The 27,886-nt window shown below is 37.4% G+C and overlaps 1 protein-coding gene across 1 annotated transcript in view; it reads right to left on the reverse strand.

Moving 5' to 3' along the window:
* Window positions 1–295: 295 nt before the first annotated feature.
* Window positions 296–27,886, reverse strand: part of LOC149151084 (DNA damage-binding protein 1-like) — a 46,678-nt gene continuing 19,087 nt past the window's right edge. Inside the window, exons 2-7 of the mRNA XM_089443055.1 lie at window positions 10,589–10,795; window positions 10,337–10,449; window positions 10,136–10,241; window positions 739–945; window positions 442–657; window positions 296–322 (exon numbers count right to left, since the gene is read on the reverse strand). Of these exons, the coding sequence (XP_089299181.1) occupies window positions 296–322; window positions 442–657; window positions 739–945; window positions 10,136–10,241; window positions 10,337–10,449; window positions 10,589–10,786 (867 nt within the window). The 5' untranslated portion in view covers window positions 10,787–10,795. The remainder of the gene's footprint in view (window positions 323–441; window positions 658–738; window positions 946–10,135; window positions 10,242–10,336; window positions 10,450–10,588; window positions 10,796–27,886) is intronic.

The following is a 27,886-nucleotide window of genomic DNA, read 5'->3' on the forward strand; positions in this document are numbered from 1 at the left end:
TTTGAATAAAATGTTTTTTTTTCCACCAAAGAATTATTCCAAATCAATCTTCCATATTTACAAAAATGATTAAACAATATAAGTCTCCCTCTATCTACTTGGGATAAATATTTTAATGTAATTACTCAACTCAACATTTAAATGAAATTAATTTATGTAAGTATTTGATACGCTTAAACATTATATCAACAAATAATTTTACAAAAAACATTATCTAAAACTATTTAAAAATGTAAAATATAGAGTTTGGTATTGAACTATTATCTACTTTTATATTATAAAGATTCTCAATACATTAAAATTTATCTGTAAACATACATACCTGAATAAGTTGGTTGATTATATAAAAGATAGTGTAACATATATGGTTTGGTATTGAACTATTATCTACTTTTATATTATAAATATTCACAATACATTAAAATTTATTTGTGAACATACCTGAATAAGTTGGTCATAATCTACATTTTGGCAAAATATTGTCTCCGCTTCATAATCAAATCCTTCAATTTCTGTTTGTTCCACCTCATTATCTGAATTCATCTCAAATATACGAGTCCCATTAACAAAGCTCAAAATGATATATTTATCGTAGTTGCTTGGAGATGAGGCTTTTAGGGGCCAAATTCCCGTAATTCCTCTTATTTCTGTCGATGCCTACAAGCATATGGATATTGTCAAGACCTGCTTAAACTTGTAAACTAATTTAATTGATACAAAGTGTTTTGATAAGTAAACCTGCTCATTCACAGGAATGCCATGGTGAAGAATGCGAAGAGATCCATCCCTAGATGCCCCAGAACAAGTCACAATATGCTTTTGATCTTCGTGTACATCAGTATCAATCATGCACATGTCTAAAATAGGACCAATATTAACATATGTATGTAAGATTTCAATCGTTGAACTATTAACATCCAATTGTAGGTTGTTCAATTTTATGACCTGCAGGAATAAGAGTTAGTCATATAAGTCTCTATGTAAACATACGTAGTCCTACAACATATGTAGGGGAGACATAATTTCAAAATAATTATTATCGATCATTCATGCAAATATCAAATAGCAGGCACTTAAGGAGTTTGTTTTGAATTACAATATTTCTATAGTAATTGAAAAATATTTTGAAAATAATTTTTTAGTTTTTAGGAATATTTTGATCTAGGGTAGTTACATCCTTAATTACATCATTTTAATTTATGATTGATTGATGTTTTTCTTATTCACGATATACTTTAAATTAGTATTATAAATATAACGATATGATTCTGATTTTTTGAATTTTTTCATGTCAACAATAATATTGTACAAAAATTATAACTGTATTTTTATCCCCCAAAATATATTGAGACAATTGAAAATATCAGTTTCTATGTTTCAATAATTTTGTATTTTTTTTATTTTGCCAACATTTTGTTCATGTTTTGCAATATTTTCCCAATGTTGGTGCTATCTTCTTTTTTGAAATCTTGATAACAATTTCTCCATCACGAGGTTTACAACAATACCTTGACAGTTCAATTGATTGAGTTATTCCTTGAAACTTATATTAAAAAAAATAGTATTTAGTTAACCATAATGAAACAGAATCTATATCAGACCTATATGCCATAATTATAAATCATAAAAACATATTTAAGTCCAATAAAAAATACATACTATGATCTGATCTAGTCAACCACTAGGGAAAACATACCATTGGAAAAACTAGAGTTGTATTAGTGTCCAAAAATTGAGCATGTTCTGAGATATTAAAAAGTAGCTAGCCTGAGGCTTGTAGCCTTCTAAAACATCATATATATCTAGAAAAAAATATAAAAAGCTAGAAATGAAAATAAACATTTGAAGAGTGTATTGATACAATCATCGAGTCTCTGGAGAATCCAATTCTTCCACAACTATCAACTCTTTGCTACTTCATGGTTAGTAGCCTGGGTCAGGTGGAAGCCCAAGATTTTCCACGATTTGTTGCAATTGATTATCCATGCCTTTCACTGTGAGTTGAAGGTCATCAAGCATCAACAGTATTTCATCTCGGGTTGCATTCTAATCCAACAATACTCATCCTAGCAACATCCTAAGGTACCAATATATGTCAATGGTGTACATACACTAGTAAAACATCCTCGTGGTGTGACCAACATCTAGAACTTGGTCAGGAATTTCACTAGTTATCTCTATATCTGAGAGGAATCCTCTCTCTCCAGCTATTTCCCCTTCCACATTATCAATTTCCACTTGCCCCTATTGTGGCATGTTGGCCTTCTAGTGGTTGGTTGAGGTTTCATCCTTTTATTGGGCACAAGAGCCCTCCATTTGTATATGATATATTGCTATGTGATGGGTGTGTGCTCAATTCTTGCACACACTAACTAATGTACGATTATCCTCCCCTATATCCTATGCACTAGCAGAGGGTTTCTAAATGAGGGCTCAACTATAAAGAGAGTTAGAAACAAATAAGGCCGAGAGATGTAGTTGAGAGAGTTGTTCCCAAGGTTGTCTGCAGGGTGATAAGAACCCTCAAGCTTTGAAAAAGGCTAGGGAAATGTCAAGTAGAAGGAGCAGCAGAGAGGAGGTAGAGAAGTTGCCAAATATTCAAGGGACCTAGCCACAAAGTGCATCGAGTGAAAAACAAAGCAATGGAAAAGTAGGATTTGGGAACGCTTTAAAGGGAAAAAATAGAGAAGAGTCAACATGAGCACTAGAAGAAAAGATAGGTGAGAAAACCTTCTTCCAATTTTCCATATCCACTACAAGTAGCAACCCAAGGCCATGAGTGGCCATAACTCTCCATACTATCAAACTATCTACCTTAGACTTCCCTCCTTCTCTTTCCTAATCACTATGGCACTCGAGCTTAAAATTTTCTAGCTCATGTAATGCGTAATTAATATGAAACCTAATGTTTGCAATAACTAGAAAATCATGTTGCCTTATGTAGAACTTAGAGCAGCACTCGAAGAAGCCTATAAATAAGAGTACGCAGCTTTATTCAAAAGGCATCCATTCACATCCAAGAAGTTCGATCTCAAGACAAGAAGTCATCTCATATCAAGCAAAGAGGGAGGAGACGAGAAGAAAGATAAATCGAAGTATTTCAAGGATTGTTGTGGGCTTTCTTTACTCACACATGTGAGATCTAGGGAATCACTTTGTTGCAATAAGGACGAGTTGTGGAAGAAGCCTAAATTTATGTGACAATAAGTCAAGTTTTCAAGCTAAGTAATCAAAGAAGAGAAGGTTTCCCTACCAAAGAAGAAAAGGAGTTAAAGTCACCATAATTCCCTCACATGTTCCACCTAGGGTTTCTGCAGTAAGGGAAAAAAATTGCAGGCTAAACCTACAATCAAAGTTGTAGGTCTAAAGTTGAGGTCAGAGGAAGAGTTGCAGCAGTTGTGAAGTCAGTTTGACTTAAGTTAACTTAACTAGAAGAAATTCTTCAAAGAATAGGTTTGACTTGGTCTTGGAGGGGTCGTGGTCAAGGGTCATAGGTCTTGGAATTTGTCATTTAAGTTCTATAAGAGAAGATTTCTTGTGGGTTTTCATCTCATGAGGAGAGGCTTTGGCCTTCGCTGATCACCTATACCTTATGTCCTCTTGTCTCATTGTTCTTTATTGTTTGGTAGTTTGATGATAATAACACTAATTATAATCAAGTAATATAAGAAGCTAATCAAGTTAAGTAAAATACATCACAAGTAGTTATCAAAGTAAGAGAAATCACCTAATCTAGCAGCCCTCAGATTTCTCAACATGGTATCACAGCTATGGTGACAAGACAAGGAAAGGTAGCTTGTATAAGGACCATCAAAAGGAATATCAAGAAAGGCATGAAAGAGGACATCGTGTTGAAAATTTAAACTAGGTTTGGCCTTCATAAATAGATGTAAAGAGAAAAATAACATATTGTAATGCTTGCTTCATGGGTTTCATGAGCTTGAGATTTTATTTTTGAGTCAGGGCTCCCATTGAGAGCCTTTAGGAGTTTTGTCATATATTCATAAAAGAATAAGAGAGTCTTTTTCATGTAAATAAGTCATGTTACACATTGTAAAGAGTCACACTTGTCTATGTAAAGTAATCCTCCAAGACCTTGTCACAAGCCCTCTCCAAGTCGGCCTACAACGAATGAAGAAACCGGAAGATGATGTCGGCCCTCGTTATGATCATGTCGTCCTAAAGGACATGATGCAACGTGTATATATAGCCACACTTGGCCTCACTTAGAAGCAAGAAATTCGGTGAAGAAGAGCCTACAAGCATGAGTGTGAAGAAAGGACTAGAAGAGAAGAGAAAAGAACAAAGTAAGGATAGTGAAGGAAGAGATTCCCTTATGATCATGTCGTCCTAAAGGACATGAAGCAACGTGCATATATAGCCACACTAGGCCTCACTTAGAAGCAAGAAATTCGGTGAAGAAGAGCCTACAAGCATAAGTGTGAAGAAAGGACTAGAAGAGGAGAGAAAAGAACAAAGTAAGGATAGCGAAGGAAGAGATTCTTATGGGGTTTCTAATTTGGGGTTATATACTCTCCCACGTGCGAAGGAAGTAGGTACGAAGGCATAGAGAGAAGGTCAAAGAACTTGCTACTGCATTGAGGTGACCTTGTTTGGGTATAGGATCTCGCAAGAAGAAGCCAAGGATAAATAGGTATCTCTCTCTTGAAGAGACTAATCAAGGAGCATAGATTATTCTAGGGTTTCTGAAATAGGGTTAACCTAAGAGACCGAGATTCTCTAGGGAAGCCGAGAAGAGCAGTGTGGAAGAGTAGAGACTGAGATTCTCTAGAAGAATTCGAGGAGAGCAATTTGAGATCTAGAAGAAGCCAAGAAAGGGAAGAGGAAGAGAATCAAGGCTAGTGACAAGGGTCTTGGGAGGACACTAGAGTCAAGGGTCTTTGTCATGATCTTGGTATTCATCAATTGAAGATCTATAAGAAGAATATCTTATTAGGTTTTCCTCTCAAAGAGTGAGAAGTTTTGGCCGTAGCTAGCAAGCCTATATACTGTGTATCTTGTCTTCTATTGTTTATTTGGTAATTGTCTTGATGAAAAGAACACATTAATAATATAGCGAAGAGAAGATCATAATCCAAGGAGTAAAAATATATCACAAGCAATTATCAAGAAGAGAAATATCCTAATCATCAATGCCCTAGATTTCTCAACTCATCGAACCATCAAGAAGGGATACACAAGGGCCGAGAAAAATAAGGAGCATTAAGAAGGACCATTCATCGCATCACAAGGATCACATCACCACAACTCAAAGAGAATAATATCTCAAAGAATCTAGAGTTAAGGCTTAGCGATAAAGAGAGTTAGAAACAAAGAAAGAAATAAGGCCGAGAGAGTTAGAAACAAATAAGGCTGAGAGATGTAGTTGAGAGAGTTTTTCCCAAGGTTGTCTACAGGGCTCTAATCACCCTCAAGCTAGGAAAAAGGATAGGGAAATGTCAAGTAGAAGGAGCAACCGAGACAAGGTAGAGAGGTTTCCAAATATTCAAGGGACCTTAGCTACAAAGTGCATCGAGTGAAAAAAAAAATCAATGGAAAAATAGGATTTGGGCACACTTTAAAGAGAAACAATAGAGAAGAGATGACATGAACACCAGCAAAAAACATGGGTGCGAAAACCTTCTTCCAATTCTCCATATCCACTACATGTACGAGCCCAAGGCCATGAGTGGCCATAGCTCTCCATACTATAAAGCTATGTACCATAGACTGCCCTCCTTCTCTTTCATAATCACTATGGTACTCGAGCTTAGAATTGCATGGCTCATGTAATGCACAATTAACATGAAACCTAATGTTTGCAATAAATGAAGAATCATGATGGCTTATGCAAAACTTAGAGCAACACTCAAAGAAGCCTATAAATAAGAGTACTCACCCTCATTCAAAGGACATCCATTCATATCCAAGAATTTTGATCTCAACATAAGAAGAAGTCTCGTATCAAGAGAAGAGGGAGGAAATGAGAAGAAAGATAAATCGAAGTATTTTAAGGATTTTTTTGGGCTTTCTTTACTTACACTGCGAGATCTAGGGCAGCACTTTGTTGTAGCAAGGATGAGTTGCAGAAGAAGCCAAAATTTGTGACAAGAAGTCAAGTTTGCAAGCCAAGTAATCAAGGAAGAGAAGGTTTCCCTAGCGAATAAGAAAAGAAGCGAAAGTCGCCATAATTCCCTCACACGTGCCACCTAGGGTTTCTATAGCAAGGGCCAAAAACTGTAGGCTGAAATTGCAGTCAAATTTGTAGGTCTAAAGTTGAGATCAGAGTAAGAGTTGCAACAATTGTGAAGTTGGTTTGACTTAAGTTGACTTCACTAGAAGAAATTCTTCAAAGAAGAGGTTTGAGGTGGTCTTGGAGGGATCATGGTCAAGGGTCATAGGTCTTGGAATTCTTCATTTGATATTCTATAAGAGAATAGTTCTTGTGGGTTTTCCTCTCAAGAGGAGAGGTTTTGGCCTTGGCTGATCACATACCTCCTTAAGATGTGTGAAAAATTGCAAGGACAAACAATTCATTTAATGGAAATTTGACAAATTATATGACACTAAATGTTTTTGTAAAAAATATCATTAAGACAGCGACATAATTTTCCACAAATTTCCCTTTTACTCTGAATCAAAATTAATATAAAAAGTCATAATGCTTATTTAATTTTGAGGGCTTCAATTTGTAAAAGAGTGAAACTTTGAAATTTCATTGCCACATTTGGCCCAAAATTGTAACCTGTCTTCTAGCATTCACTTTTACGCACAAAATTTAGGGCAAAACCCATGGACTGATCACGCATAAAAGTTTCCCTAAACTAGGGCACATTAACTATTGTTTAATCCTTAGACAATCCTATATCTACTAGCATTTGCCAATTTAGAAAGCTAACAGTGTTTTGCATTTATCTATGAGGTCTACAATCTTATTTTAGGGCTCATGTGGAACACACATATTTTCCCTAATCTCGGCCCTAACAAACCCTCCAAAATAGTGAGAACCCTTTGTATTAAACCCTTGTTTCTTGTGCTTTATCCTTGAAGTATTGCAACCCTAATTCACTGCCCCAGCATAGGCACAATACCATCGTCCAACACATAACTAGGGACTTGACCATCCTTCAAAAACACAAGTAACAACACAACCTTATACACAATTCACCTCCCACACATGCCCAAAACCCTGCAAGAAAACTTGACCAACAACTTCACTAAACTTTGGCCTAGATAGATCTTGAGAAAGGTCACAACCTTACCTTCATTCCAATTTGGAATAGGTTCCTCTTGGACTACGGCTACCTCATACTTGCCTTTCTCTTGGACGAATGCACTTGGATGGATCCCGAACTCACTTGTAGCCCTACTTGGCCTTCTAGCTCGGCCTCTCCTAAGGCTACATTTTTCTAGCCTCCATGCTCAATGTGGATCCTTTCATTGGCATCTTAGGCTTGTCACTTGATCCTTAGGCCTCTTTAAATACTTTTTCCTTTAGTTTCTTAGCAACCCTCTAGATCTAGGGTTTTAGTCCTCTTGACCTTAGTAAATAATAATAATTTCGTTTTAGGTCTTAAACACTTTTCTTGGGTCTAAAACCCCACTTCTTGGGTACACCTTCCTACAAAACCCATGTGGGTCAAACTTCTCCCAAACCCAATATCCTAGGGTTGTGGGAGTACCTCCCAAGCTACACAAATCAATAGGGGAGAGACATATGACCGATGCAAATGGCGGAGGTACATAACATATCATCACATCCCTTGGCTAGCTATCTCGCTAGTTCTCAAATGTAGGAGAAAAGTTTTCTACTATGCAGGTACCCATTTTGATGTGTAATAAGACCATAACTTAGACATGCACTTCCTTTCAGCAATGCTTATTCCATGATACCCGGACACCATCCCAAGATATAAGAATATCCATCAACGAGGGGAGTTATCGCTTACCAAGGGCAAGTTAGCAATGCCATAGAGGAAAACATATCATGAAACAAACAATACCAATAATAGCCATGTTTGTCAACACCAACGATGATCTAAGTATCACTTTCACAAACAATACACACCCACATGGCTTTACAGAGATATAAGGCACATCCTTTAGGCTTATATGGCATGACCAAAATGTTTTTGAGTACCTGTTGTTGAAAGAGGGTTAACATTGTGAGGTTTTAAATCCATGCACTTTCAACATTCACCTATAGTACAAAACTTTGACCATGTCATGTTTTCTTTAGTCAACCATTTGTCTCCAACTTTCTCATTTTCCTATTTCTCTTTTATATTTCCTTTTAAGTTAATCAATATTTGAGATGATTGAGTCATTCCTTAACTTTTAATTTATTCTCATTTTTCTATTACCCCTTGACATATCCTTTTAATTCTATCAATCTATATGAGACAACTAAGCCATTTCTTAAATTTTGACTTAATGATATCGTTGAAGGTCATCTAAATAGTATTTCCAAGGTACTCACTTTTTCTCTAAGCACGAAGACCTCATTTCTCAATATCATTAAATTTGATAGGTAGAATAAAAAGGATGAAATTTGTCAAGTGAAAAAATTAGAAATTTGTGATTATACATTTCTTGTTATTAGGTGATTCCTTGAGAAAGTTTTCATTTAGAGTAATTCATCTTCATGATTGCAAGAAAATCTCACATACTTCAGCTTGTGACCATAGTTTTAGGTGACATATGTCACCTCATGATAGAGTAATTTATCCTCTTGGCCATCCGTTTAGATCACTATAATTCAAAAAAAAAAATTGCTTCTATAATCGCAATTATCAACATTTGATTTCTATAGAATCTATACTCAATGCTTAATCATTTTGATTATCTACCTCAATCAAACTTGAACATAAAAATACTTGAAAACCCCAATAAATGTAATTTTGTTGGTTGATCTTGAGTTTCACTTTTCCTATCATTGTATTGGTTTTTAAACTCTAACATAACATTGAACTCTCTAATATAGTCCTAATTGATAGATCGATACCCTTGTCAACAATAATAAATTCCACCATACTTTTTGCTTATGCCCCTACAATCCAAAGAAATTAGAATCTTACTTTACCCTAATTTTGCTTCGATCTTCTTTCCCTCTCATTATGTTGATTATTTGATGGGAGAAAGTATAACATTAAAACTCTCTAATATTCCTAAGTGATATAGCATTGCCCTTAACAAGGTTATTAAATTATTCCATGTTATTTGTATTTGCCCCTATAATCGAAACAACTTGTAATTTTACTATAACCGCCAAGTTGTTAATGAACCCTCACGTTCAGTGGGATCACTATTTTCTACCCCAACTAAATTTTCATGCTTATGCATTCAATGCAATTATAATCCATGATACCACTAGTGTCAATAATGATAGCAAGTTCTATCACTTCAATTTGATTGTTATATGATCTAGTTTTCTAACCACCCTAATTATAACATTCCCCCAAACCATAAACTTTCCTTGTGAGTGTCTCTACAGTAGATAATTCATTTTTTAGACATATTTACATATACAAACCTATTATCTATAATTTGTAATTTGTAATTTAGTAAGCTATAACTTTTACTCGTTTATTGCACCAAGAAGCAAGGTTGATTCTACACCCCAATATAGGGGAGATATATAATGTCCATGCCTGATATTAATCTAACATGTGCCATAAGTCAGCACAATATAATATTTATTAAAAAATAGTGGTCCAACATGAATGAACTCAAAATATAAAAATTATATTTTATAATTTGTAAGTTCTCTACAACTTTTATTTTTCTATTAGATTGGAAAAAAAGTGGTGCATTCCAAAACCTAGTATAACATGTGTCTAATGCTAATGTTGTGACATAAGTTAGTACAATGCTATATTTAGATTTATGTAATTAAGCTATAAAAATGAATTTATAAATGAAAATATAATAATAATAATTATTTATAGTACAATATTATATTTAGACCTATGTAATTAAGCTATAAACCCATGAATTTATAAATGAAAATATAATAATAATAATAATAATAATAATAAATTTATAATTTGATTTAACAACAACCACACTTCTTCCTCTACATATAAAATCATATACATATAAAATTGTATACCAATATAGTGAATGATTAGCAAACCTGTGAATCTCCTTCCTCAGATCCGACATAGATAATATCCTTGTGTATATAATTAATTGTTTTGGCAATAGAGGTTTCACCGAGTCTATTTAGTACAATGTTAACTCTACAAAACAATTCAAAAATAAAATGTATTAATTATTTAATAGTATAATAAAAACACAACTAAAATTATAATACATACCAAATTTTAATACATACCCTTCTTTATCATCCACGATAATGTCAAGTGAATAAATTAATCCTAAATGGTCACCAATAATATATTTATTTCCATCCATAGGTGCTTTGTCATATGCTCCGAAAACAGAAACCTACAATTTAAATGTTAAAATTTCAGTCATTAAGAAATTTTGTAGGTAACTTAGATACAAGAAAGCTTATAAAATACCTTGAAATTACTTTAAAAAGCTTCAATCATCAAACCAAGAAATTAACATACTTATTCAATACCTGACTAATTTCAATTGATTTAAGCACATTCAGAGCATTGAAGTACTTAATTGATGTGTCAGCAACAACAATAAACCCTTGTAATGGCTCTTGCATAGGTATAAGTAGTGCAGCATCATTTGCAATCTTTATGGTCCAAGAATCTTCAATACTCTTACCATGAGGATCAATATCATAAGCACTCAAATGCCGTTCCATGTTGGAATCCTATAATTAAGATCTCAAAATACAATCAATGGATTTTATCAAAAACTTTAATTATTAGACATACAGCATATTATCAAAAACTTAATCACGAGACATATACAATTATTAGGCATATAACATGTTATCAAAAGCTTAATCATTAGACATATAGAGGAGATTCTCTCATATGTGAAAGATTACGGGGAGTATAAATATAGTCATATTTTTAGAGTAACCACCAAGATAAACCATATATCTCTTATCTTACTTGAATGTGTATTATCAAAAACATGTCATTAGGCATATACATGAGATTCTTTCATATGTGAATGTTTATGGAAAGCATAAATGTACCAAAATAGTTTAAAGACCACCCGTGAAAAAACAATTATCTTTAGTATTTACTAGAATGCTTTTAACATATTTTTACTGCTATTAATTATCATAAGGATTTCATTTGGATACAAAAAGCATATAATTGTCCAGCATTACTCATTTAAGAGGCTTCTATGGTCCAAAAATAATATTAAAATTTAAAATCCATTATCAGTTATTCTTCTTTCAAATTTAATGGTAAAAGCATATTGCAACGCTTATCATTCAATGATTTTATGTTGTAAATATAAAAATTCATATACGTACTTCATGTTAAAAAATTAATTCATCTCATCTGTAAGAAATTTCTTTCAATCGAATATTTTCAATAGACACTTGTATAGTTGATGTTTAAAAAGTAACTCACCTCATCTGTAGGAAATTTCTTTCAATCGAATATTTCCAATGGACATTTGCATGGTTGTGGTTGAGATAAACTTTTCTCCAATGTTATATTTTAAAAATTGATGGAATATTTTCAAATATTCAAGGCGATGAAGAATGCAAGTACAAGTCACACCAAAATAGTCATTTGCAAGATTTGGGAATGATAAATTGCAATTTCATGCTCTTGGGTGTATTCATTACACTATCATGAATATTGAAAACCGTGTACACATGGTATCAATAATTCAAAAATATTGTATGCAAACCCTCCCGATGCCAAAACCTGATCTCACTATTTCACCTTAACTCTAGCTAAAAAAACCAAAACATTCTCAAAACTTTACTTTCACATATATATCAATTTGATGGTGATATGTTGAAATCTATTGCTGTGTCTTTCCTAATTTTTTCTACAATATTCTCCAAAATAACTAAGGAATATTGTAACCTCACCCAAAATGTCCAAATCCACCAATATGCAACGCTCTTATTAAATGCTGATGCATCAAAGCATTTGGTATACACAATTGCTTACCTTTAAAGGTATCCATCTGCTGTCAAAATAAGTAACACTCAATAATAGCTTAAGAGTCCTAAGGCCTATTGATATAGAGTAAATGTTGTGATTCACATTAGTTATATAAGTTGGTTACAAGAGCGGTGGTAAATAAATTATTATATCATATACAATTAATGCCATGGTATTATACTCAATGACTCATTCATTAGTGAAATATTTATCTCTCATCTCTCTATTTAATATGAAAATTTTAACATACTAGTTAAAATAGTCCGTATGTGCATTTCCATTTACAATATTGGACTGTTACATATTTCTAAAATCTACACAAAATCCCTAATGTTTAAAATAATATTAATAGTCTAATTTTTAAGGCAGCAGTCAAGTCAAACACCAAATTAGTGTATGAGACCCTTTTATTTGTGAGACAAAGGACCCTCTTCCATGCAGCAACTTGACTGCCAAAGTCTACAATGATGTACATACCCTACCCCACTTTGGATAAAAAAAAATTGTCCTAATTCGTCTTGTTATTAACATCATAATCATCTTGCTCAATGAATCAATGACCTCATCTTCTACCCATAACTTAAGCATCAACACAAATTGTTAGATTTTAACCCCATATTGCATATATCTAGTTTAACTTTTCTTGGCTATTTATAAACTTCAACGCTTGATCCACTATATATAGAATGGCAACTAGTAATGCCTCCAATGCATCAATGATCTTCCATACATAGGAAAAAAATAATTGGAGACTAATAATGTCTCCACTGCATCAATGTTCATACAATTGCATAGAATTTTAAATCGTGTATGTCAATTACTTCATTCACCACTCAACAAACATATCACAAACAATACAATTGGTTTGTATTTTTTACTCAACACAATGCCAATGGTTTGTATCTTTTATTCAACATAATGCCAATAGTTGTCCCACTTCCATCACAATTGAATTGAAATGCTTTTCTAAGATCAAGTAATACAAACGCCAGTACTTCAATAGTTTTCATCTTCAACAACTCAAAATTGTTCTTATACATTCCACTTAAATACATGTGCCTTCATGCACTATGTCAAAGCTGGGACATATTCCACCAAAACCTATAATGAACCTCGCATAAAAAATTTACAATGTCATGCAAATTATTCAACTATAATTGACATAGCCAGGTATAGGTAATCACAAAATCGCCTTCACCTTCTATGGATCCAAGTGCGAACCGCCTTTGGAAATCACAAACCGAATATACACCAACCTTTGAGTCATCATCCTTCATTGGCAATAACTAATACTATGATACTTTTTAAAATTAAATATGTATGAATAAAGGCAATGATAACAATTCTATACGTTGTCACTATGAGAAAGAGGTTGAGGCATCATCCTTCATAACATCTCGGAGTATCGTGAGGTTGTGTCGTAATCCTTCATTCGCAGCAACCTGTAGCAGCCTCTATGCTCATAATATTTTAAGTAAATGTGATAACTAATAACAAAAAAATACATATTATAAAATAATGATAATAATTGTATATGTCACCCCCCACGACGGGTGCCCATTAATGCCTCATAATTGTCTAATATGTGTCATGGATATCAAGCATAGGAGAGTATGGAAAACCCCTTCACCTGTCGTATGAGCCATCAAACTCACCATTTAAACTCTGATTCCATTTTATAGCTTCAATTTTTGTCCATTACCTCTTTAATGCCAAAACATTCAGCATCTAGTGATATCATGGAAAGACAGTTGTTCCAATGGATGGTAGACGAAGGTTATTTCAAATCCTTGTTTGGAGTTAGCGTGCAAATGATACCAATTATCAACCCCTTCTAGGAATTCCTTATAGGCACCATAGGGAATTATTAAAGTTGGTTGCTAGATTTCCTTGGGCTTTGTGGAAGGGAAAATTTATAAATAGAAAGGTTGTCCTCAAACCATCCTACTCTAAGCTCTTTCATCCATCAAGGTAAGTTTTTTGTGGTTTTTCTTTGTATGTTCATGTCCGTCAGTTTTGATGGCAATTTTTTCCTCCTCCAATGAGTTTGGGATTTGTTTGAGGAAGACCTAGGTTATTCATTGGTTAGCGGGCTCTACTATTCTCTCATTTCAGTGGTTTGGTCAGCTTCTATGCTTGTTAGAATCCAGGAGTTTTCTATTCGGCTAGTTAGCTCTACTAGAAGGTATTTTCTTGCTGCATAGATTTATGTTTCATTGTCATTTTGAATCTAGGTTGAGATCATATTTTGAATTCTTGGTTATCTGCTATCTTACTGGGTCTTTCCTTTCAATTTTTGGGTGTGTTTCTCAGTCAAGCGAGAGATTTGGGACCCTTTTTCTCTCCCATAGCTAGAGGTCTTGTTGATTTTCCACGACCTTGGTGTCTGGGATAGAATCTTAGAATCTCTTAGAGATACCAAACCAAGAATCTCAACAAAGCTACTTTGCTCAGTGAAATATAAATAGCAGTAAATCTACTAGTGCACAAAATAAGGACAACATTTTACAATTTTCAACCCAACTTTTTTATATTAATCAACATATAATACAATAGTTTAGGGCTCCCGAACCAGGGATAATGGCCCTCATACATCCACCGATACAAGATAAAAAAATTGGGACTTGGTATCAGTCCATTGACAACCAATCTATCCTCAACAAGATACTCTAATCATCTGGCTGATTTAGTTGACTTTCTCAGCTCCTCTTAGTCGTACCTTTTACCTTCTCGGTCCTTCGAATCCCGATCTGCAGCACTTCCTCTATCAACGATCCAAGTCCATCTAGCCACTGAACCTTGGATATCTAATTTGCTCATTAGTTGTGCCTTAGTCCATCAACGGCACAACAAATTGGGACTCCTATTGAGTTGTTCACAGCTCCACTTGTGAAAAACTCTCAATCTGCCCACTGGTGCTCCTTAGCTACTCAGGGACTTCAACCCACTATGGTCTTCCTGTGCTGCTCCAATGAAGACCAACATAAGGCATGAAGGGCTGCCACCTATCACTGCAAGATTTCCTTCTCCCACAATGAACACAGGCTAGGAGGACTGCCCAACATTTGCTGTAGATGTCCTTCTCTACACACAAGTCTATAGCCACTCAAACTGCTCCTAATTGATCAGACCCTTGACCTCAAAAACTGCCACTCTAGCAACCATCTAGGTCCATGAAGATGGTGCATACCAGGCTCCAACTTAGGGCACTATCACGTTGTCCTCTAGCAAACCATAAATGCCCAATCCACGTCCTTACTTGATCCACTCTCACACTAACCTCCAACAGTCCACGAGTGACCAATTGTGTTGTAGCATCTGCTCCTAGTTAGGGCATCCAACACCTATGGAGACTCTTCCACATGGCTTTTACAGGCTCCTCAAACAGTCCTCTCCTAGGACACTCATCCACCTAGCATCCAACCATCACCAAGAGACCATTTGCAACTCCTTCCCCCTGCTCTCTTTCCTAGGGTTCTGTGCACATTGTTGTAGCTTTCTATCACTGGTTAGGGCACCCAATAACCCTCCAATATCCGCTACAACAGTCCCCCAATCGTTTTGAGTCCTCTCCTACTAGTCTACCCTTACTCGTTGTACTTTCTAGGCCCAAAACACATTGTTCTTGCCCTTGTAAGAACCACAAAAGGTACCCTATAGGTGGTTGTCCATGACAGCAATACAAAATGCCCTCAAAACTAGCAAGGAGACTCTCTTTGGGTTGCGGCCTCCTAGAGATGATTGCGGCTAGGAGAGAGGGGCTTGACTAGCTCTCTCGACCCTTCTACAAGTCCTCCAATAGTGTTGTACCTACAGCACTTCTCTGTGTCGCTAAACAGGGACAAAATACTCACAAAACATACCCAACTTACCTCCGATTTGTTACGACCTAATCTAGCTAAGGAGACATACCCACGTTCCCCACAAACTGCCCTTATGTCACCCTCCTAGTTGCTTCAGGGATTCGGCCAATACCATAGAGAAAAACCACACCTAATTGCAGAGATGATCTCCCAAGATTGGAATCCTTTTTACTCCTTTCTCTAGCCTCAGATTTGCACTCCAAATTGCAAAGATATCTTGATGTTTGATGCACTTGGGATGTAAAGGAATGACCTCCAATGTCACTCCTATATATAAAATATCATGTGGTGTTAAGGTATAACTTGGGGTACTCCAAAAATGTCAAGCTGACCTCAATTTGGTGCCACATTAACCCACAATTACATTAGAAAATTCATATCTCAAGTTCTAGACCTCGGATTTGAGTGATTTTCGATGCTTCCAGTTATTCTCGAGATCGGATCCTCTATCACCTCAAATAATCACATGTCCAAAACTCATCACGGATTCACACCCACCAGCTTGGGTGCAAAGCCCACAGGCTTGGGTTTTATGCCCACAAGTGCTTTTGTGGCGCTCCAACCTCCAAACCCTCGATCCTCAAGGCTTGGAGTACCTCCCAAGCTACAAAAATCAACACTCCCTCTTAGCGAGGGAGATAATTCCAAGACTAGGAAGTAACTCTAGGAGAGAGGGGCTGGACTAGCCCTCTCAGCCCTTCTACAAGTCCTCCAATAGTGTTGTACCTACAACACTTCTTTGCGGCCCTAAACAGGGACAAAATACTCACAAAACATACCCAAATTACCTCTGATTTGTTGCAGCCTAATTTGGTTAAGGAGACATACCCACGTTGCCCACAAACTTCCCTTATGTCACCCTCCTAGCTATTTCAGGGATTCGGCCTATACCACAGAGAAAAACCGCACCTAATTTCAGAGATAATCTCCCAAAATCGACATCCCTTTTACTCCTTTTCTCTAGCCTCAGATTTGCACTCCAAATCGAACAGATATCTTAATGTTTGGTGCACTTGGGATGTGAAGGAATGACCTCCAAAGTCACTCCTATATATAAAATATCACATTGTGTTAAGGCATAACTTGGGGTACTCGAAAAATGTCAAGCTGACCTCCATTTGGTGCCACATTAACCCACAGTGACACTAGGAAATTCATATCTCAAGTTCTAGACCTCCGATTTGAGTGATTTTCGATGCTTCTGGTTAATCTCGGGATTGGATCCTCTATTACCTCAAATAATCACATGTCCAAAACTCATCACGAATTCACACCCACCAGCTTGGCTGCAAAGCCCACAGGCTAGGGTTTTATGCCCACAAGTGCTTCTTTGGCGCTCCAACCTCCAAACCCTCGATCCTCAAGGCTTGGAGTACCTCCCAAGATACAAAAATCAACACTCCCTCTTAGCGAGGGAGATAATTCCAAGACTAGGAAGTAACCATCATCATCAGGAAACACTAGCCCATATGGTGTCCATCACTGCAGCGTACCCTGTACAATTAACTCGGCAATCTCAGTAGTGCCTCTACCTCATCATATATGAACATGAAGATCCCAAACCTCCATAGGGGTTGTTCCTTTTGAGGCTAGACTCTCTCTAAGCCTACACATTCTTACTGGCTCAGTCCTGCAAGCACTCATCCTCCTGGATCAAATACAACTCGTGCAAATCCCTCCAATCTCGGATATGAAACATCACGACCCGATGAAAACGCTAGCCTGCCAATTTGTAGTCCATCACATGAAGCCATCTCGATCATGTTGATCTCTTCCATGCCAAAAAAAAATCCTCAAGTTGTCCTAACCATCCATGACAAGACATAAGAAGTCCACTATCTGTAAACCGCCACACAACATACTAAAGTGCACCAGGTTCACCACCAATACACCAAAACTCCTAGCCCATCTCACCACGTAGTCTATCGAGACCACATCTCCATGTCTTCAGCTGAGCCCTCTGCTCCATCATCTAGACACCCACAACTCCCTCTGAGTTGCTTCGTTGTACACACTCTGATTCACTGTCCCTCAAGGTAGCTCAAATACGCTCTGAAACCATGTTGATTTTCCACGACCTTGGTGTCAGGGATAGAATCTTAAAATCTTTGACGCTACCAAATCAAGAATCTCAACAAAGCTACTTTGCATAGTGGAATATAAATAGCAATAAATGTATTAGTGCACAAAATATGGACAACTTTTTACAATTTTCAACCCAACCTCGTTATATTAATCAACATATAATACAACAGCCTAGGGCTCTCGTACCAGGAATAATGGCCCTCGTACATCCACTGATACAAGATACAAAACTGGGGCTTGGTGTCAGTCCATCGACAACCAATCTACCCTCAACAAGATACTCTGACCATCTGACTGATGAAGTCGACTCTCTCATCTCCTCTCAGTCATACCCTGTACCTACCCAGTCCTTCGGCTCACAATCTGCAACACTTCCTCTATCAACAATCCAAGTCCATCTAGCCACTAATCCTCAACTATCCAATCTACTCACTAGGTGTGCCTTAGTCCATCAAGGGCACAACACATCGAGACTCTGATTGAGTTGTTCACAGCTCCACTTGTGAACAACTCTCAATCTACCTAGTGCTTCTCCTAAGCTACTCAGAGACTTCAACCCACTATAGTCTTTCCACGCTGCTCCAATGAAAACAAACATAGGGCACAAAGGGATGCTACCTATCACTGCAAGATGTCCTTCTCTTAAAATGAACACAGGCTAGGAGGACTGCCCAACATCTATTGTAGAAGTCCTTCAAACATAAGTCTAGGGCTACTCAAACTGCTCCTGGTTGATCAGACTCTTGATCTCAACAACTACCACTCTAACAACCATCTAGGTCCATGAAGATGGTGCACGTCGGGCTCCAACTTGGGCATTATCACACTGTCCTCCAACAGACTGTAAATGCCCAATCCACGTCCACACTTGGTTCACTCTCACACTGCCCTCCAACAGTCCATGAGTGACCAATCCTGTTATAGCATCTACTCCTAATTAGGGAATCCAACACCTATAGAGACCCTTGCACATGGTGCTACAAGCTCCTCAAATCAGTCCTCTCCTAGGAGACTCATCCACCTAGCATCCAATCATCACCAAGAGACCATCTGCAACTCCTTGCTGTTGCTCTCTTGCCTAGGGTTCTGTGCACATTATTGTAGCTTCCTATCACTGGTTAGGGCACCCAATAACCCTCCAAAGTCTACTACAGCAGTCCCCCAATTTTTTTGAGTCCTCTCCTACTGGTCTACCCTTACTCATTGTCCTTTCTAGGCCCAACACATTGTTTTGGCCCTTGCAAGAACCACACAAGGTACCTTACAGATGGTTGTCCATGACAGCAATACAAACTACCCTCAAAACTAGCAAGGAGACTTTGCTTGTGCTGCGACCTCCTAGAGATGATTGCGGCTAAGAGAGAGGGGATTGACTAGCCCTCTCAACCCTTCTACAAGTCCTCCAATAGTGTTGTGCCTACAACACTTCTCTGTGACCCTAAATAGAGACAAAATACTTACAAAACATGCCCAGAAACATACCCAACATACATCTGATTTGCTACGGCCTGGCCTGATCTGGATAAGGAGACATACCCACGATGCCCACAAACTTCCCTTATGTCACCCTCCTAGCTGCTTCAGGGTTGCGGCCTATACCACAAAGAAAAACCACACCTAATTGCAGAGATAATCTCCCAAACTCGACAACGTTTTTACTCCTTTTTCTACCCTCAAATTCGCACTCCAAATCGTAAAGATATCTTCATGTTTGATGCACTTGGGATGTGAAGGAATGACCTCCAACATCACTCCTATATATACAATCTCATGTGGTGTTAGGACATAACTTGTGGTACTCCAAAAATGTCAAGCAAACCTCCATTTGGTGCCACATTACCCACAATTACATTAGAAAACCCATATTTCAAGTTCTAGACCTCGGATTTGAGTGAGTTTCAATGCTCTCAGTTACTCTCAAGATCCTCTATCACCTCAAATCATCACATTTCCAAAACTCTTCACGGATTCACACCCACCAACCTGGGTCCAAATCCCACAGCCTTGGGTTTTATGTCCACAAGTGCTTTTTTGGCGCTTCAACCTCCAAACCCTCGATCCTCAAGGTGCTTGGAGTACCTCCCAAGCTACAAAAATCAACAAGTCTAAGTTTGTCACTTGCAGTGCCTACATTGATCTTGCTCTTGTCACTTGAGTTCTAAGGTCTACAAGGGTTATTTTGTCTTCCTGTTAGTCAACATTCTAGTCTCTTTGGGTGTTCAACATACGTATGAGTTGGCAGCTGAAGTAAATGCACAGAAAGAGGTTGGTGCCATTGTAGTAATGGTGACTGCTGAAACAAGCCTCCCTTGTCCCTACTTTCACGCCACGAAAGAGTTAAAGGAAGATGGCTCAAGGACACCATATCAACAATTTTTTAGCAAGAAGAAGAGACATACATGAAGTACATTATGAGCTCTGTGAGCATTTAAGAGGAATGAAGGACCAAGTTATCTATGTAGGCAAAATTGAATAGAAATACTTGTTGAGTGTGCAAGTTCGACTGAGATTTATTTCTCAGTATGAGGAGTCGCTTCAGTGCCCATTCTATGAATGAATGTAATTACGATGGCTAAGTAAATAAATCCCATTTTCAAAGTTTAATGCAACTACAGTGGCTCTATATTTTGATGAAACAATAACATGGAGAGCCATGCATAACCACACTTTCAGGCTGACAGCAGAGAGAGTAGAGACTGCAGAGACGGCAGAGGCAACATCGATCATTGTGTAGAAGAGGAACAAAATTGAGAATTGCCATTGAGCAAAGGGGGGATGCAATGGTTATGTTGAGTCTAAGTGAGTGAGGAACAAAGTGCTAAATAATGAGAGTTAATTGTGTTCACAGTCGAGCAGAGAGCTGAGACTAGAGCTTGTCATGATATCTTCTTCATAAGATGTCATGTCTTGCTTCATCATATATCAACATCCTTCTGCATGTTCCACCTTGATGCATCTAGTATTAGTCAACTAGAGTCTTCTTCAAATAGGCTTCTACCTCACATTGATCCAAATCAATATTAGAGTTATTGAATCATGATAGCTTCTTCATAAGATGTCATGTCTTGCTTCATCAGATATCAACATCCTTCTTCGTGTTCCACCTTCATGCATCTAGTATTAGTCAACTGGAGTCTTCTTCAAACAGGCTTCTACCTCACGTCGATCAGAATTTCTATGACTCCCTCTAGAATCTATAGTCCTACATACTTCTAGAGACCATATCAGATGTTGATGACTAACATCATGTCTTCAATCTTAGGAGTCCCAAAACTTTATTCAAAGCATATCGTGCTTATCCAACCAAGCTAATTCCTACAATTTGCTCTTCCAACAATAATCTGAAAACATGAATCAACTAAAGAAGAATTCAAAACATTCATATCTCTTTCTTCAACCAATCACCTAGTCCACTGCTTCTTATCTTGAAGATGAGACTTCCTTCATGCGGCGACTGAACCTGCAAACTTCTAGGAAGCTTTCTTTATAATCTGAAACTGTAGAATATATCTGCAATGTCATCATGGTCCTTCTTCTACTAGATGAAGAAATCTTCCCATGATTCCATTCAAAGAGGATCTATGTGATCCTTCCTAGCCATGACATAATGTCAACAAGTTGTTGCATGAATCCTTCTCTCTTGCTAGATGACTTCTCTCAATGCAACTAACTTATGTACAATGAATTCTTCCAAATTTGCATGTTTCATCCATGATGCCAAATACTTCTACCAATGCACCTACATGCCCTATTTTTCCTCTGCAAAGACTTCATCATGATGGACCTACTCAATAGAAGAGAACCCTAGGATCTTCTTCCATTGGATTTGTTTCAGTTTCTTTACTATCTTTAGCTACATGTGCTCCATCCCTTTCCTTTCTTTTATTATCCTTATTATGTTGAGAGTCCTTAGGGAAGTCTCTCTTGATGTGTCCAAACTCATTGTATCTTAGACATGTCCATCTTCTTTTGACGAGACTCAAACTTCCCAAACTTTCCCTTCCTGGAACTCTTCACTTTAGCAGCAAAGGCTTGTGACTTTTCATTAGGATTAGTATCGTCCTTTGCTTTCAACCTGGTCTCTTCCATAACACATTTAGACCACAACTCATCGAATTTTTGGAGTTTCCTTCCTCGAGTACATGCTTGTCACAAATGAGTTCCATTCCAAAGGAAGACCTTTGAGAATACAGGTTGTTAGTTATGTATCTTGTTTCACCAAGAGCATCCAACTGATCCCTCAACTTAGATAACTTCACTAGATATGAAGCAATGTCTTCATTGTATCATACCCTTGACTTTCACAAGTGACTTCTCAAGGATATATTTTGTCCTGATGTACTCACTACACACATCTTGTCAAACTGTATAGATATCTCTAGCTTTGTCCAAATTTGCCTCAAATAGAATGAGGTGATCCTAAAGTGATTAAATAAGGATTCTTTGTGCTCTTATCTCATCCTCGAAGTATTTGTTCCAATCCTTTGCATTGTTCTTATTTGGTTCTACAATGTTTGCCTTTGACATAACCCAATCCATCATTCTCTATTAGAATGAGGTCTATCGTTTTCTTCCATGCTTGGATGTTAGAGGTCCCATCAAGTTTATTAATTTCCTTGCAAAATGAACTCATTGTATTAGATGATTAAGATAGAGAGAAATATAATACTTGATTTAGGTGATGCTTTCAAGGTTTCTTCCACAAGTTGGTCCCAAAATATTTGATACTTCCTTAAAAATTGATTTCAAGAGAAGCTTACAAACATGCCAAGAGAATATGCTCTTCTCAAGGGACTAACCGTTGCTCTTCTGTAATTCTGGTTAGGGTATGTTGTAGGTGCTGCTACAGGTCCTCAACCTAGTCTTCTATTATTTCTTTCTTTCTTCAAACAAACTTTGAATGGGATACCACAATCCTCATTTACTTCGATGCCTTTCATGATGGATCTAGAATGCTAACATTTTGCAACCTCGGCCCTCTGGTTAGGGCTTACCATAGTCATTGCAAAAACCTTGATACTAGGGTCAAAATTCCTCTCACCTGCAGTCTTGTATGCTCTCTAAGTTGATTCACTTCATTGGACTATAACCCTGTTCTAGCCTTCGATTCCTCAAAAAATGAGAATATAGGTCTTGACCTATCTTATCAGGAGAACAAAACCTTGTAGCCATGGATGGGCTTCCTATATGTCTTCCCGGACTCCTTCAAAAGATGAGATAACTTCTTTCAATGATGTTGACACCTAATCATCAGGATTGGGTGAATAAGTGTAACTGATGTAAATAAATAATAGAAAATATGAAGAGTCATCGAGAGATGAAATGATCTGAATTGGATCCATAATGAATAATCAGAAGAACCATGGCTATACCAGGTCGGGACAAACTTCAAAGAATTTAGAACAGCAATCAAAAACACCTGTAAACCAGTGGCAGTTGGCAGCCAGCGTGAAACGACGAGGACCTTGATCAAAGCACGCTGACCGAGGCCCATGGAGACTGCGCGGAAGGCCCGGATCGGGAAACGGAGGGAGTTTTTGATGCGCAATTAGCGCTAATCATGCATCGTTGGGTGAAAACCGTCAAAATGGAGAAGCCCCGAGCACTCGGTCGCATGAGAGCCGAGAAAACCGTGGAGAGAAAGACTAAAGGCAAAGGCGGGACCCACGCTCTAAAAACCAGCAGTATTGATCAGGGGCCTCCCTGGGCGGTAAGTAGTTTCGGCGAAAACAAAGCGATTCCCCTCGGCGCCCAATGCGTGGCAGGCGGAGGAGAGAGAAAACCACCGCTCATCGCGCGCTAACGGTCGAGCAAGTCAACCGTGCGAAATGAGCGGATGGCGTTGGATCTGGGGGGCTCCAGATCTAACGGCTGAGATCGCGCCCGATGGAGAAGACGGAATTGACGGGGGATTAAGCCGCGATATGAAAGAATTTGAAGTCTGAATTGACTGCCAAGGTGGCAAATGACTCATTCCATAACGTAACTGAAGAAATGAACCGACGAGGCAAGCTGGCGCAGTTCGCAGGAGGACAAGTGGCCACTCCGTGTGAGTTTGATGATGACGTCGAGACAGGGAACTCCAAGCGCAGCTGTAGCAGACGATCCGACGGAGTTGGAAGAGGAATCAAACAGCGATGAGCTCGAGTGGCTTTAAAGCCATGCATAGACCAGCAGAAGGAGGGACCGGAAAGACGGGACACACCCACACACACAGAAGAACAGAGAAAGCAAAAAGTAGAAAGAGGACAGAGGGCCGAGCTGACCAAAGGCAGCATCGAGCACCAGAGGGCTTGAGGAATTCGAGCCATCCCTGAAGGGGATCTGTCAGGACCGAGCACCACATTGGGCTCCTTCCATTGTAGACCCGAGAGGTCAGAAAGCTGGTAAGGCTGAGAGTCTGTGTACTCCAGTGGCTTGGGGAATCCAAGAACCACCCTGCCAAGCTATCCTATGATAGGAGACTCATATTGAGCTCCTTCTTTGTAAATCTCTGCTTTAAGACACAATAAAAGAAGGCCACCACTAAAAGCTGGACCGGAGATGTAGCCCTAGAGGATAGGGTGAACTCCTTATTAATTTCTTGTGTTCTTATATTTGCTTATTGTATTTCTCTGTTGTCTTCCTTTTCAAGTGTCTATGTATATGCAATCTGATCGATCCGTTTCTTAAATAACCTAGACACACATACTAGCACATGAGTTTGTAATACCTCTATTCAATAATTCTTAACTAAGATCACTCATAGGGTGATTATCAGATCAAGTGGTATCATAGCTTTAGGCTGTAAGGTTAGACAAGGTTCTGTTGGTTTAGCTGTTGAATGCTCACTAGATCCAAGCTGAAATTAGGAGAAGGAGAGTTAGTCGAAACTAATCCTGAGATTGGGAGAGTCTATCCTCGAAAGACAATGTCAGAGGAAGGTTTTGTGGGGCCAGACCCTCAATTCACAGAAAGTTCCCTAGCTGTAAAGTCTATGGTAGAAAAAATGTATAGGGACTTTAGAAAGCATAAGGATGAAGATTCATCAGGCTCTAAACAAGATAAAGAAGAAAATGAGTCTCATTCCCATGACCACTCAAAAGGAAAAGGGAAAGAGGAAAGCTTTCTCACACCTCCTAGTAGCCCTATGCATAATAAGAAAGCATCTTTAATTAAGCTAGATGTTAAATTCGATTTGCCTATATATGATGGAAAGCTAAATGCTGAAAAGTTGGACAATTGGATTAGACAAATTGATGTGTATTGTAGAGTGCAGAACATCGACTCAGACAAGAGCAAAATTCAGCTAGCAAGTCTACGCCTAGGAGGCACTACCTTGGTTTGGTGGGAAAGCAAAACCCAAGCTGACATGAAAAGACATGGTAAGACTATCTCTGTCTGGAGTGAATTTGTTTCTACCATCAAGAGGAAATTCTATCCATTGACCTACATGCAACAAGCCATGATGAGTTGGAAAACTCTTCGGTAGTTCAAAGGGCAAAGTGTGCAAAGGTACACTCAAGAATTTAGAAAGAAAGCATTGATTCTAGGGATCTCATTAGACTCACCAGAGACTCTTTTGAAGTACATTGGTGGTCTACACAGCTACATCAGGCATACCATCCTCATGTTTAATCCGTATCTGTACAAGCTACTCATCTAGAGGCTAGAGGAAAGAATGGAAATCCAGAAGTTGGGGGACCATCCCAACCCACTACAAGCAAGAGCAAGAAGAAAAGAAAGCAGAAGTGGAAAACGAGGAAGGCTAACACTGCACAAAAAAGCAAAGTTTCATGCACTCACTGTAAAAAGGATGGGCATGATGATGAGCACTGTTGGATTCTACATCCAGAGCTGAGACCTAAGAAGTCTGAGGGCAAGAAGAAGAAGACTGCTGCAACTATTCAGAAAGATTTGGAGTCAAACTCGGGAGATGAAACAATCATTGCCGCCATAGGTGTAAAAGGTAAGAATTTTGAAGAATCTACTAGTAATCCTGCTCAATCTATTATTGATGAAGAACATGACAGAAAAAGACATGAGCTTTTCCATATTCAATTTGTTTCCAAACATCAAAAGATTGATACTTTAATAAGGAATTTAGACTTTTGTGATCCATAACATTGTCAGATAATCTTCGGCAAAATCACATAATCAATCTTTTGTCGACGCGTTTCGAACCAACCAGTGTGGTTCATCGTCGGGACAAGTTGAAGAACTAATCTGGCTTAGCTTGATTAAATAGAGTGTGCAGAGACTCCAACGGCTATATTGCAACGGCTAATTTTGACCTGAGGATCAAAGTCAAACCCCTAATTTTATTATTAATAGAAGCATATAATTCATTATTATTAGTTAATCGAATAATATAATAAATTTATTGTTTAAATATAATGGTCATTATATCTTCATATTTAATAAATAACCTATATTTATTATTATCCCCAAATTATTTAAATACAAATAAATAGTATTAAATTACTATTATTCTTAGAATTTAGTTATAATAGGTAATTGTGTATTTATTTAATAATAAATGTTTAAATCAACGGGTCCAGTGGTAAACTAGATATAATGGTCATTAATAAAATATGGTAAATTAAATAATGGTAAACTAAATATAATGGTCATTAATAAATTATATCTTCATATAACCTATATATATTATTATTCCCAAATTATTCTAGTTACAATAAATAGTATTAAATTACTATTATTCTTATAATATAGTTATAATAGTTAACTGTGTATTTATTAATAATAATTATTTAAATTTAAGGGTCCAATGGTAAACTAGATCATCTCTAAAACAAATCATTTTTATTAATTATTTAAATGTAATGGCCCATTGGAAATTAAAATAATAAGTTCATACAATAATTTATGTTTATTAATAACCTATATTTACTTAATAATTAATAATTCTAATATTATAAATAGTCTTCTAATTAAATCATTATTATGTAAATACCATAATTAAAGTACATGTTTATTAATAATAGCATATCCATTAACTCAATATTATATCATATATTTCTAATAATTTCTTGTTTATCATTTAAACCTCTTATAATTAATCTAGAAATTTATATCCATTAAACAATCAGTATTTTAAATTTTTTTAAAATTTACCTATGTTATTACTTATAAGGTTCAAAAAAAAAAGGGGGGGGTCTTTATTAATTCAATAAATAGGGAATCAGTTAAAGGAAATAACAAGGTGAAGAAGAATAAAAATCAATGCAAAGAATCTACTCTAAATTTAAATTACCCCTGGGATAAGGTTAATACCATAATTAGCCCGAAATTACTTAATAACAAATTACTAACTCCTGCACTCCAAAACCCGCCAAAAACAGAACTTGAGGGGAGGGAAGACAGAAACCCTGAGACCTAACAAAAGGGGAATGAGGAGGCTAGGAAGACAAGGCTGGGACCCAGCAACTGCTAATCTTCCAGCCATCATCCCTATTAAGATTGTTCGGCCTTTTCTCAATCTCCAGGGCCTCTCTAAATTTGCGATGGTGAAACTGCGCAACTTTGGCAATGACTTGAGCATCTTCTATACAAACATGATGCATAGTCTTCCCCGCATGCTCAGCCAGGGCTGAGGACTTGGTCCTACCATGTCTTAAGTCAGCCGAATGCTCGCTAATCCGTTGATTGATAGAGCGACCAGTCTCACCAATATAAGGGGTCCCACAGGAACAGGGAATGACATAGACGCCCTTCATGTCCTTAGGGTCAATAGGGTCTTTCACAGACCTGAGGGAGCTACGGATAGTGCGGAGAGGTCTAAAAGTTGCGGGCACATCGTACTTCCTCAGAACCCTCGCAATCCTATCTGTGGTCCCTTGGATGTAAGGAAGGTTCACACCCAGGATATGGTCT

Source organism: Pinus tabuliformis, chromosome 9, assembly GCF_031772625.1.
Source record: "Pinus tabuliformis cultivar Carrire ecotype Pingquan chromosome 9, CPIR1, whole genome shotgun sequence".
NCBI classification, from domain to species: Eukaryota; Viridiplantae; Streptophyta; class Pinopsida; order Pinales; family Pinaceae; genus Pinus; species Pinus tabuliformis.